The sequence below is a fragment of the Setaria italica genome, chromosome VII (genome assembly GCF_000263155.2).
Source record: "Setaria italica strain Yugu1 chromosome VII, Setaria_italica_v2.0, whole genome shotgun sequence".
NCBI lineage: Eukaryota > Viridiplantae > Streptophyta > Magnoliopsida > Poales > Poaceae > Setaria > Setaria italica.
In genome coordinates this window covers 19,577,106-19,589,130 of record NC_028456.1, presented here as the reverse complement: position 1 = coordinate 19,589,130, position 12,025 = coordinate 19,577,106, and the positions used below count along the sequence as shown (strand labels likewise).

The 12,025-nt window shown below is 49.2% G+C and overlaps 3 protein-coding genes across 3 annotated transcripts; 1 reads left to right on the top strand and 2 right to left on the bottom strand.

Moving 5' to 3' along the window:
- The first annotated feature begins 2,381 nt into the window (after window positions 1–2,381).
- On the top strand, window positions 2,382–3,686 carry LOC101755087 (probable F-box protein At2g36090). Its single transcript, XM_004977921.4, has one exon. The coding sequence runs from the start codon at window positions 2,456–2,458 to the stop codon at window positions 3,386–3,388; it is 933 nt and encodes a 310-aa protein (XP_004977978.1). The 5' UTR covers window positions 2,382–2,455; the 3' UTR covers window positions 3,389–3,686.
- Window positions 3,687–3,884: 198 nt separating this feature from the next.
- Window positions 3,885–6,695, bottom strand: LOC101771286 (small RNA-binding protein 11, chloroplastic). Its single transcript, XM_004975525.3, has 4 exons — window positions 6,432–6,695; window positions 4,696–4,764; window positions 4,480–4,586; window positions 3,885–4,380 (listed from the first exon to the last, which is right to left on the bottom strand). Exons 1-4 carry the CDS (start codon window positions 6,550–6,552, stop codon window positions 4,270–4,272), a joined length of 408 nt encoding a protein of 135 aa, XP_004975582.1. The 5' UTR covers window positions 6,553–6,695; the 3' UTR covers window positions 3,885–4,269.
- Window positions 6,696–7,221: 526 nt separating this feature from the next.
- Window positions 7,222–11,686, bottom strand: LOC101770892 (OTU domain-containing protein 5-B). The gene is made up of 8 exons (XM_004975524.3): window positions 10,638–11,686; window positions 10,045–10,206; window positions 8,971–9,048; window positions 8,487–8,565; window positions 8,232–8,377; window positions 8,049–8,117; window positions 7,758–7,923; window positions 7,222–7,681 (listed from the first exon to the last, which is right to left on the bottom strand). Exons 1-8 carry the CDS (start codon window positions 11,310–11,312, stop codon window positions 7,431–7,433), a joined length of 1,626 nt encoding a protein of 541 aa, XP_004975581.1. The 5' UTR covers window positions 11,313–11,686; the 3' UTR covers window positions 7,222–7,430.
- Between the last annotated feature and the right edge of the window lie 339 nt (window positions 11,687–12,025).

Sequence of the window (12,025 nt, the reverse complement as noted above, 5' to 3'; positions counted from 1 at the left end):
ACTTATGTAATGAGTTTTGTAAATAGTCTACGTTTAATACTCCTAATTAGTATCTAAACATTCGACGTGACACGTGCTAAAAATAAGTCACCGGAGGAAAACATAATGCGCGAGTCGTAATAAGCTAGATGCGCGAGTCGTAATAAGCGGCATTCGGCTGTCCGATTGCAGAGATCTCAGGCAATCCTGACGACGGAACGCGGAAGAGAAGCAAGGTGCTGAGATTTTACCAGCGATGTCGATCGAACGAGACGTTCCTTTCCTGGCGCTTGGCGGCACCGCTGGAAAACTGCAGCGCGAGGTTCCAGCAGAAGCGACGACATCCCAGCTGAAAAAGTACGGACAAAGCCAATTTGCGCCAACCTGATTGAAACAGGAAGCAAAGAATGAACTAGCTCTCAGTCAGATGCTCCTCCACTGGTTCGTCGCCTCAAAAGCATTACAATTCACCCAATATTTCTTCATCTCTAATGCTTCTTTTTATACTGGAAGGCTGGAAGCAATGTGTACGTTGGTAGAACGGATGCATGCTGTTCGTGCATACTGCAGCAAAAAGCTTCTACCGTAGAACAAATTCGAGAGGGACCCTCCATTGCATCGGGTAACCAAGTATGCAATCCTATCTGTGCAGATTTCCCAACTGCACCAATAAAAAGTAAAATACAAATCAGAGTTATGGCATTCAATCTCATATTGCAAAAAATCCATTCATTTCTGGGAGCACTAGCACAAGCAAAAATGTGTAAGAATGGAACAACGCCACGTACGTACTTCGTACTAGCCTCCTGCAGTCCTGCGTGTAGCATGGGAGATGGGACCATGCATATATTCTTGAAAATAATTGATTCTAGAAGCATTTGGGCCCCAGAGGGCCGCCTGATGCAAGATTAGGGAACCCATGATGGCCGGCCAGGGCACCGGACACCATAAACACTAACTAATGTGTTTTCTATGCAACTCCTGAGCTAATCTGATGCTTTATTTTAGTTCTTTCTTTTGTTGGGCGACAGATCTGAAACCAATAGGAAGTTTGACTAATCTTCAGTTCCTCCGGGCAATCCTGACAGAGACTGTTGCTGCCATGCTCTGCACACCACCTAGCCCATTTATCCTAGGAGGGTAAAGATTACTCATGAGAGGGTAAAAAGGTCAGTTAAAATGCGTCTCCCGATTTTGCTTTTGCTTTGCGTTTCAAAAAGCATTTGGTTTGGCTTCGGGGGACACTCATTGAGGGTGAGTCCTCCATCTCACTAACCTGACGGCTACTTGGAACGGCAGATCACGGTTCATCCAGATCTCGCGCGCGGAAGCCAACAGGATTCAATCTAGTAGGATATGCATAAACTCCATCGAGATTGGATCCGGATCGTACGTGAACCGTACACAGTACGCCCGGGCCCCTCCAGCATCCCAAGCAAGCTTCTCTGTCACGTGGCCGGGAGGACATGCACGTTGACACGAAGCACGCGTAGACTGTAGCGACATCAATTCAGACTTTTCGACAGAGGAAGATATTCGCCGAACAGGACCTCACACTGGAGCTTGAAGGCACGCGTCCAGCGCGCAATGCTAGTGTTTAGCCTGCTGTACGCACGCATGCTAAACGGCCGGCCGGTGCAGTAGACGCTGCACGGCGTTGCCTCTACTCCTCCTCCCCCCTTCGTCATCGGTGCAGGGGACCGTGTCGCCGTCGCCGGTCGCGAAAACGATGGCCTACTAGCGCAATTATATGGTTCACGGCTCCTGCGACCTAGGCACCACCTAGCCCGATAGCGTCGTGACATACGCGCGCGGTGGGCGTGCCACGAATTTGCCCGACACGCGACGCGAAAACGACCCCGTTTTCCCTTCGCCGGAGACGCGGGGCGAATCCAGCAGGGGCGTACACCGATACCACCCCCACACCAGCTAGCGTCCTCCACCCGAACGCTCCGGCACCGGCGCGCCGCGGAGAAAACAGCGGGGGCAACCGGGCAACGCGGCGCGCCCTCACGGCCCGCAACGGTACCCTACCCCCGGGCGAGGGACGGCGGGCGGAACGCGCGGCCGTGCCACGCCGTCCTGCGGGACGGACAGCACCGTCGCTCACCCGGCAGCAGCGACGCCCCCACCGCGGCCGGTTCCCGTCGACGCCACGGCAGGTCGGCAGCACTCTGGCACGGGATCAATTGCGCGCAGGGAGAGGAGCAGAGTAAAATACAGTATGACGGACGCTGCCGATGCTGGACCCCGTCGTTTTCGCGGGGAGACGCCCCGCGGGAACAGAGGCATCAGGAGCCGTAAATGAGGCGACGGGCAGATCAGCCTTTGACCGGAGTCTACCGCTACAGTGCCTCGCGCGTGCTGTTATATATAAACCCGCGTGCGGCTAAAGCGTCGTCTCATCTGATCAGATCATCACAAGCCAACGGAGTTTACTCCAAGTAGAAGAGCCACAGGAAGCACAGGAATCAGGATGGTGACTACCACGATAGAGGACCTGCACGCCGACGTGCTCGGCTGCGCGCTGCGCCGCCTGGACGGGCGCTCGCTGGCCGCCGCCAGCTGCGCCACGGCGGGGCTCCGGGCGCTCGCCGCGGACACGGAGACGTGGCGCGCGCTCTGCCTCGCCGAGTGGCCGTCGCTGGCGCTGCCGGGCAGCAGCCACGGCCGCCGCCTCCTCCTCGCCGCGCTCCCGCCGCGGCGGCTCTTCGCGGACGCCTTCCCGTTCCCGTCCCCGGACGCCGCGCCCGGCGTCAGCGACGGGCTCGGGCTCCCCGGGGAGCTGGTCTCCGCGGTGGACGTGTACCACAGGGGCGCGCCCCTTCTCTCCCGGGTGGTGGAGACGCCCGCGTCGTCGCCGTGGTTCCTCGGCTCGCCGTTCCGGGTGGAGGCCGTCGAGCGGAAGAGGCCGGCGGCGACGGATGCCGCTTCCGCCGCGTCGCCGTCGCCGGAGGAGCTGGAGCTGAGCTGGGTGGTGGTGGACCCGTCCCGGGGCCGGGCGGTGAACGTCTCCAGCCGGCGCCCGGTGTCGGTGGGCCGGCACTGGTACACGGGCGACACGCTGGTGCGCTTCGCGGTCGTGCTGGGCGGGTGCAAGTTCGAGGCCACCGTCGCCTGCGCCGAGGAGGGCCGCGTCGCCGAGGTCAGCCTCGCCGCCGAGGACGCCGACGGCGCCGCGGTCGGCGGCGAGGGCGCGCTGCGGCTGCTCGCCGCCGCGATGGAGGCGCCCAGGAGGGGAGGGGATGGGGAGCCGGAGGAGGCCAAGAGGCGGTACCACGAGTTCGTGAGGCGGAAGAAGGGGAGGAAGGAGAGCAAGGCGCGCCGCGAGGCGCTCGTGGACCTGTGCTGCTCCGCCGCCAGCGCCGCCGTCGTGCTCACCTGCCTCGCCGCCGTCGCGCTCCGGTGATCGACGCCTGCCGGGCGGACGGACGGACGGACAAGTGCAAGTCCGGTTCCCTTTTTTACGCCGGCGAACGAGTTTGAGCAATAAAATGTTGTACTACTACGATCAACCGTCAGGTGCACTGGACATGTCATTAGCGTACAGCATCTTTCTGTAACGCTTTTTTTCTTCCTTGTAACAGTTAGCAACTGTACATCATCATGTCCTGCACTGGTGTGCATCGTTTTCCTTAAACAAAGAAAGCGACAAAAATACAATTATACAAGAAAAAAGATCTGCCGTTGAGTGCATTAATTTTCAATGTTTTCGTACAATCAAGTAGTGTTCCCAACTTCAGGGATCAAGGTCCGCCGAAATGGAAGAATTTTCAGGAATCAGATGAAGGTCAGAGAAGTACAGGTGAACATTGATTCCAATAATTCACCCCAAATACTCCCTAGTTGGAGTGTGATGAGATTATTGGGAGACTGCAAGAGTAATTCTCCCTAACAATGAAATGGATATTAGGATATTCCCATTAACTAATTATTGGAAAACATTTGTTGGAAGATTGGAGATGCTCTAAACATCATGTTCTTGAACAGATTCAAGAGCACGTGCTACTACCATCTGCAACCCGTAACATCATCCAGATGTTTCGTGTGCCTAGCGTTATAGCAAGTTAGCAACACGTGTTTATGACAAGAAAACACAGCATCCGAAACACAAGTACACATGATATTTAAACGGACTGTGTTTATGTTCTTGCAAAGCCTCAAAATTCGCCACATTATCACACATCACCTTTATCTAAGAGCTCCCGAATCTGAGTGGCGAACTGGTGAACTAGTATAGCAGAGAGGGCAGAAGAGAATTATGGAGTCTACACACCAGGCCATCCTTTATCAGTCGTTGCCAAATGGCTTAGGAGGGCCTCTCGCTATTGGGCGGGCATCTGCATCACGTTCCAGTTTGGGCTTTGCAATGTCGACGTAGATCACACGGCCGTTCAATACCTGTCACAGGCTTGCATATATTAGATTCTCTCCAAAAGGACACAAACATATCTGCAATTCATGTTGCAAAGAGCGTAAACTAATCCATCAAAATCCTGCCTTGCCGTTCATCTCTTCCCTTGCGGTATTAGCTTCTTCCTGGGAAGCAAATTTCACAAAGCCGAACCCTTTTGGTTTGTCGGTCATCTTATCCGTGACGATGGTAGCTGCATTCAAACAAGAAGCCCCAGCTTGGATAACAACAACTAACAACAGCAGGCAGAATGACTATCAAGTATGAACAGATGTGTGTTCTGGTAAGTGATGAGAATAGACCTTCTATTACTTGGCCGTAACGAGAGAATGCTTCTGCTAGGGTGTCTTCTGTTGCAAACTGTGACAAGCCTGCAAAAGGACAGAGGACTCAGACGAGGTTATAAATAGCAACGCACAAAATTCTCATAAAGAGCACAGAGCAACAATTTCTCAGTGGTCCCTGAGATTCTCAATTATGTATAATTCCCACTTAGAAATTAAGCTTAGATGAAGCTCAGGTGGTCTCAGTAGATCTCACATTTTGAACAACATTCTGCAACGATGTGTTTCTTGCAAGAACAACATGAATAGCAACTGGCATCAATGTGAATATGTGCACCTCATAACTTGGCATAATTCAGAGTAAAGCAAGCATAGATTAGCAAAATACAAACCCTCGCTGGAATTTCTAAGATATAAGTTTTGTTTTCCTTATTAACAGCCACAGCCATTACCTGAACTGTCGGTAGGAATCCACTACGATTTGGTTGAACTGGATAAGGCAAATCCTATTGCATCTAGAACTTTCGAAGTGTTGAATGTGTACTCTTACAGTATCAACTATCAAGGTATGATCTTCTTCTTAATATATTGATACGCAGCTCTCCTGCTTGTTTGAGGGGGGAAAAGAGAGTATTGAGGCATGGAGGCCTGGAACATTTGTCTCCTTGAAAACACATGACTAGAGATTAATGGCCAAATCAGACCTCTGCCTGCTTTGTCGCTGCCAATGGAAACAGCAATTCACCTTTTCACCGAATGTAGATTTACCATAAGGATATGGGAGAACATCTCGGTCTGGACAGGGAATCAAGCAATTCATCCAAGGGAGTGGCCCCAGGCGGACTCACTGTATTACTGGTGGACAATTTTAGCAGCATCTGCATGCACCTCGAGGAAAGGACTACGCTCACTAATAATGCTAACCACCTGGGTAATTTGGAAAGAGCGCAATGCCCGAATTTTCGATCATAACGAGTTGACGAGCAGCGAGTGCTAGCAAGAGTTCAGGAGGAATCTTCGCAATGGATGATGGCTGGAGCAAAGCATCTTGCCATTCTGCTTAGCATAGCTTAGTTCCTTTACTTTTTTTCCGTTATGTGTACAGATAGCAATAGAGTGCTGGAGATTGAGGATGAGTTCCTCTTGTACGTATTTTTTCTCCCATCTGGGGTCTCCTCCTTCTTTTTAATACAATTGGCAGCTCTCCTGCCAGTTCGTTTCAAAAAAATATATGGTGAAAAAACAAAGCAACAACTGACACCTACTTAGAATTCAGATGCACTAATCTGCAGCCTAGCAGCAGAAACTCAATGGATGTGATGCCACGCATTTCAATATTCAAACTGCATGATTCTGATTTTGTGTACTGTGTGGTATGGAATTGTACGATTAAATTTCATAATTTGACACTGGTTTCCTATGCTAATGATTTCGGTGTTTGCAACTATATTAGTTTCAGAGACCGCATTCAGTTAAACTGCGCCTCTCAGACAAGCAGAGCAAGTACTAAAGTCGGTGTAGCTATATGGCTGCATCAAAATACTGTACCAACGCGCCCTGACTGTATGGACATTCCGTCGAACACTAGGCATGCGCGCCCTGGCGACGCATGAGCCACGCAGAAGACGTGCTTCCCTCAGCCAGCAAAATGCAAGAGAGGGGACAGAGCGTCGGGTCTCGACTGAGCAAGATGCAAAAGGGACGCGCGGGTGAGGAGGAGGGATGGAGACGGGCAATTGAGCTAGGCAACCAACCTCCAATGAAGAGCTTGTAGGTGATTCCGCGCGAGTGCGCCAGGAGCATGGGGCGGACGGCCGCCGGGCTCCCCCCGGATGCCAGGCAGCGCGAGGCCCCGCGCAGCGCCGCCATGGCCATGGCTGCGCCTTTGCTTGGAGCGAGGGAAATTGGTGCGACCGTGCGAGACAAGCGGGAGGCCAAGTCGTTTCGGTTCTGCTGGGTCGTCCGCGGTCGCGGCGTGCGAGACGGAGGCGAGGGAGGGCGTACGTGCGCGGAGACCGGCGTACGTGGCGTGCGTACCCACGTGCTGCATTCATTGGGCTCCGGCAGTCCGGCCCCGTTGACGCTGCCTCTCTGCAAAAAGGTAATAGGAAAGTGCGCTGGGAAATTGCAGATGGGCCTAGATATGCTTGCTTTGTTGGGCTTCGCAGGTAAAAATGGCAGTCCCAGAAAATAAATGCATTCCGTAAAAAATACACACTCTGGCATTAAACCAAAGAGTTTAGCAAGTCGAAATGAGCATGGTCGCAGAAAAATTGACCAACTCTGACATCAGAGAATGGATTTAGCCAGCTATTGTAAGAGATGTCTTACCAAAATAGTGGCACCAAATCCAAAGACGCCCAAATGTTGATCAAAATTCCCATTTTTTGATAGGGCGATTCTCAGATTAGTACTATCTGTTTTGCACGCAAAGCATAAACAATTAAACACAATTTCTCGGATATCACCCAAAGTGCATCAGGACAGTAGAGTCAAGTCTCCCTGGAGATTGCCTCCTCAGTTCCCACAAGGATCACAAAGGGGGGCACCAGAACAAGCACCACCAACCATTCATTCCAAACACCAGATCACATCGAGAAGTCGCAACACGCGAGTTCCATTTATTTATCACCCATAAGGTAGCAGGTATATCGACATCTCAACTCCCACGGCTGTCATTATCTGGTATGACTTATGCCCAACGATTCGGATCCATTACATTCAGAGCAAGGAAGGTGGCAAGGTGCCGCACATCACTCAGCAGCCTTTCCTTTCCGGCGGTTGCTACCGCCTTCTGAGGCTCCAGGGCCTCCGGTCTCCACCAGGTAGCAGATCATCGAGTCCACGTCCTCGCCAAATATGCTGTAGGCTTCCATGACCTGGATGTAGCTGAACCCCATCGCCAGGAGCAGCTGCATGCTGCGAGTCAGCACGGTGTCTGGGAGCACGAAGCACTCCTCACTCCCTCTGTCTACTGCCGCAGCGGAACGAGAAGACCCGCTAACTGCAGAGCAGGAAAGAATTGTCAGTTTCATAAAATCGACCGGAACAAACACTTTGTATTCTTCAGATAGGCTTACTTGCGGCAGAAGATGATGGCTCTGCCCCTGATGTTGATGACTCCCTGATGTTAAGCTTTTTCTCCTCTGCCAGATACTCTGCCCTTGAGGCCTCCATCACCATCCGTTCTATTTCCCTTTCTGTCAACTCCAAATCAGAGTAGAATCTCCCTTCAGCCAAAAGTGCCTGACATTGCCAAAACAAGAGTTAAGGACATGCCATCTTATTCTCAGATAGCTTCAGATAGGCTTATTCGGTTTATGAGGATACTGGGATGGCAACAGCACACATAAATAACTTGCAGTGCTTACATTCTCGATTTGCTGATCTTGCTGAGCTTTTATTGCAGCCTTCACCTGGTCCCTGTCAACATTATTGGTCTACACAAAAAGGGAAGTAAATCAATTTGAAAGAGAACATAACCATCAATTGTACTAATAACTGTCTACTACAAGCAAGACAAGAAAAGGTTCAGAGAAGCAAAAAAGATTTACCCCTCTAAGGGAGCTAAATCCAAGGCCTGCCCCAACTGTCTGTCGACGGGGATCAACCACTGAATTGTAATGATTACCATGATGATAACTTAACCTAATCGGAGGAACATCTGTGTTATAACTTCCTTGAAAAATGTTAATGGGCTCTGCAGTAACAGCAAACCATGTTAAGTTGACATTAGCTATTATAGGAAAAAAATAACAAGGACAAAAAAGCAACAAGGGTAAAAACATCAAATGCTAAGCACAGTTTACCTGTACTGTATGAATATATGTGAATGGGACGATTGTACATCTCTGCAAATGCCTGGATCTCAACATTGTTGCCATATACCTTAATGAATCAAATAACCAATCAGCAAAGAGCTTTTAAATGAGGCAACAATGCCAAATTTCTACTTTTAGAAGTTCCTATTCTGCTAGTTTATAGAGATTGGTGTTCTTGCCCATAGTTTATATTAGAAAGGCAGATGCTTTCAAAAGTTAGGAAAAAATTCAAGTTTTGCTGCGTGGAAGCATGTAAAAATAGTAGACACAAATGGAGGTTCAAATAGGTGGAAATGCTTGGCAGGGGCACAAGAAAGCAAAAGAAAAAAAAAAGTTATGTACGACAGAAGCTGACCAAACAATTGAAGGTTACAAGGTTATATTACAGAACTGGACACATGCACACCTCATTGGAAAAATAGGACTAACAAAAAGGTGGGAAATTAATAGTTTGCAATATATGATAGCTTACCTTATCTCTCCTTTTCCTCTTACAGTATAATGTAAAACTTTCAGTTATGAACTCAGAGAAATGATCCCGTTCCCTTTCCTGAAAAAGAATTACAAAACGACAATGAACTTTTCAACTGCATGGCTATCAGAGTAACGGATAACAAGAAATCGTGGCAATGCATGTTTTACCCTGTTCCAAAACTACAGAGCAATCAGTAGTTTACCCCATAATTCAATTGCACATTATGCTCCCAAATACTATATTTTTTAATTAAAAAAATACACTTCTTCCTTTATTCTAGCACACCCATATTTACAAAATGATTGGTCTCATAGAAAGATAGAGAATAGCTTAATCCTTGCGCAAAATTCCAAATTATCAAAGAATGCAAGTGGGCAAATAACACAAGAAACTAGATTCAGAAAATATTCCTGTTAAATCTCATTGGCAAGAAATTTTGCTTCATGGATAGGTCGTACCTTGACAAGGGACTTTCTGTCTACCAAAACAGAACATACACATAGAATTTGGCAGCGTTTTGCATTGCCTTTACACAAGATACAGTAACCGATGCTATTCATAATATGCCAAAAGGCAATTGAAAGTAGCTGAAACTTTTGTTGGATACAGCTACAACCAATTCTGTAACGGCACGAAACAAGTTTTTGACCACTTATGGGTCAAGCTATTGGAAGATACCTCGGCAAGTATCCAACCTAGTTAAAAGCTGGTTATTTACTGGTAAGTAACCATGCAGAAGACATCAATTGCTAGCAGCTGGAATCATGGAACAGGTGGCAACCATCTCCATAACAGTATAATTGTGAACTGGGTTGCCTCAATTTGTCAGTGCACTATTTAGCTCATAACAGTTCTGTCAAAAACTACGTCAAAACTAACCAATCCAAGGACTTGGCGTTCATAAATTGGTGTGACGTAGAAACCAGACTTGTTATAGCAAGACAATACAGAACTAAATGATTGAGTTCATCGATTATAACGATGCTGCTCATTGACAACACAAGATTGCCCTTGCAAAGACATAAACTACAAAAATTTCCATTCATGATCAGATGCAATGATGCAACCTACCATGTAATCAACACACATCTGCCTAGCCATATCATAAGCTTCTGCATCTCCATAAACTTGATCAGCAACTGCTCTGAACAGACAGTTACCATCTTCTGCCATCTTTCTGATTTCCAATCCTTTCACTCGCCTTAGGTCATGCTCAAACATGAGGTCCCTTTCCTGAGGCACAAATGAATTAGATGAGAAGTAGTCAAAAAACATAACCATATAAAAATTATCTGCTCATCTACATGACAAAATCTGTTACTACATAAGTAAAAAAACCACAAGGTTTTTCTTGACTAAAAAGATTAGTGTCCACTTATATTATCAGGATGAATAGCTCTACTGAGAAGAATGCTTTTGTTATTGACACCTTGGAGGAAAACACATGATATACAGATTCATCTAATAATCAAACACCTAAAAGTAACAGATGAGCCACCAAAGAGCGTATTATTTAAATATACGGATATTAAACATCACTAGGACTATCTTCACATTTCACAATAAATGCTGATGTAATATATAAGACTGCTATAAATGTTATTGCCTTATAGGAGAAATGAAAGCTCGTATATAAAACAGAACAAGACATCTGGAAACCATACCGAATCATCATAACTCGAGCCATAACAGGGACCCTGTTCATCTGCACTATTATAACCTTCACCATCAACCAGTGACCTAGGCGAAGAAGGCCGAGAACCTGAAGCAGATGTCCGGGCTGCCACCGGTGGCCAAGCTACTGGCCTTCTTGAAGATCCAATCCGCACACTGTTTGAACTTCCAGACCCCATTCTCCGCAACCCAATATTCCCTGGAGATGGTTTTGGAGGTGGAGCTGGTGGTGGTGGTGGGTGCGATGCTGCACCCGCCATCTGTGACGAACCAGTGCTAGACGGCACAGAATTCCCATGTTCAATCTGATCAGAAATCTGGAGTCCTTTCAGTTCCTCCACCAAGAAAGTGGGGTTGATTAGATTAGAGTCATCCTTAGGAGGTTTCTCTCTTGCAGCCCTCTCCTCCGCCGAGCTCGAGCTCTCTGAAATGGGGTCATCCAGCCTTGAAGGCTTATTGCTGCTGCTACTGTTCTCGCTGCCCTCATTTAGATGCTCGGTTATATCATCAGTGGCCAATAGCTCCGGCAGTTGCGGCTGAGGCCGCAGCGGCAGCTCCTCCTCCCGGGCAGCTGCTGGCGGCTGCGGCTGCGCTGGCTGCGATCCCGAGCGGCTGGAGCTGGACGAGGAGCCGGCGGCCCCGCGCTGCACGAAGATCCTCGTCATCTCCCGCCGGGGTCGTGCTCAGCGTCGAGCATGGGAGTTTGAGCTGAACCCCCAATCTTCCTAGAAAAATCAACTACACCCAACCCTTGGCTTCCCAATCCCTTCGCGTCAGCTGAGGTCGATCGATCTCGCCCCCGATGTCGAAGGTGAAAATCCCATCCGACAAAATTAGGGTTCCTTACCAACGAAGGGAATTCCAAGACCGAGTCGATCTCCACTCCACTGCCAATCCGATAGCAGCGGAGGAAGGGAGGGACGAGGGCGGCCGCGGTGGCGATGGCTGCGAGGGGAGAGCTCCTTCGGGGAGGCAGCAGCTTCGGTGGTGGGAGGAGGCTGGTGGCGGGTTCGGCGGCGCTGGCGAAGAATAGGACGATGGATTGGTGTGTGAGTCATGCTTTGAGGTCTAGGCGTCTAGCACCGGGCCGGGGCGATCCGGGCTGAGCCGGGCCTGGTTTTGGGCTGAACCCGGCCCTGATGGTTTTAGGCCTGAAATTTAGAGTAACTCCAAGAGCTCCCTTAAATTACCCCTAAAATCTTAAATAGGGAAAATTGGAAAAAAAGTTGCTCCAACAGTTCCCCTAAACCTCCCGCAAATTTGCGTGTACCTGCATTCGCTGCTTTTTTCCCCGTAAATATGCGCGGTGCACTCCTTTCCCAATCCGTTCCGCGCGTGCGCCCTTTTTTTCTCCCCGCGCGCCATTTTTTCCCATGCG

Excerpts from the sequence above, each read along its gene's own strand:
- LOC101755087 (XM_004977921.4), top strand. The coding sequence starts at position 2,456 with ATGGTGACTACCACGATAGAGGACCTGCACGCCGACGTGCTCGGCTGC.
- LOC101771286 (XM_004975525.3), bottom strand. The coding sequence starts at position 6,552 with ATGGCCATGGCGGCGCTGCGCGGGGCCTCGCGCTGCCTGGCATCCGGG. Across the intron at positions 4,765-6,431 it reads CTACAAGCTCTTCATTGGAG|GCTTGTCACAGTTTGCAACA; the intron begins GTTGGTTGCCTA and ends GTCCTTTTGCAG. Across the intron at positions 4,381-4,479 it reads GGGAAGAGATGAACGGCAAG|GTATTGAACGGCCGTGTGAT; the intron begins GCAGGATTTTGA and ends AGCCTGTGACAG.
- LOC101770892 (XM_004975524.3), bottom strand. The coding sequence starts at position 11,312 with ATGACGAGGATCTTCGTGCAGCGCGGGGCCGCCGGCTCCTCGTCCAGC. Across the intron at positions 9,049-10,044 it reads AGATGTGTGTTGATTACATG|GAAAGGGAACGGGATCATTT; the intron begins GTAGGTTGCATC and ends ATTCTTTTTCAG. Across the intron at positions 8,378-8,486 it reads CATATATTCATACAGTACAG|AGCCCATTAACATTTTTCAA; the intron begins GTAAACTGTGCT and ends CTGTTACTGCAG.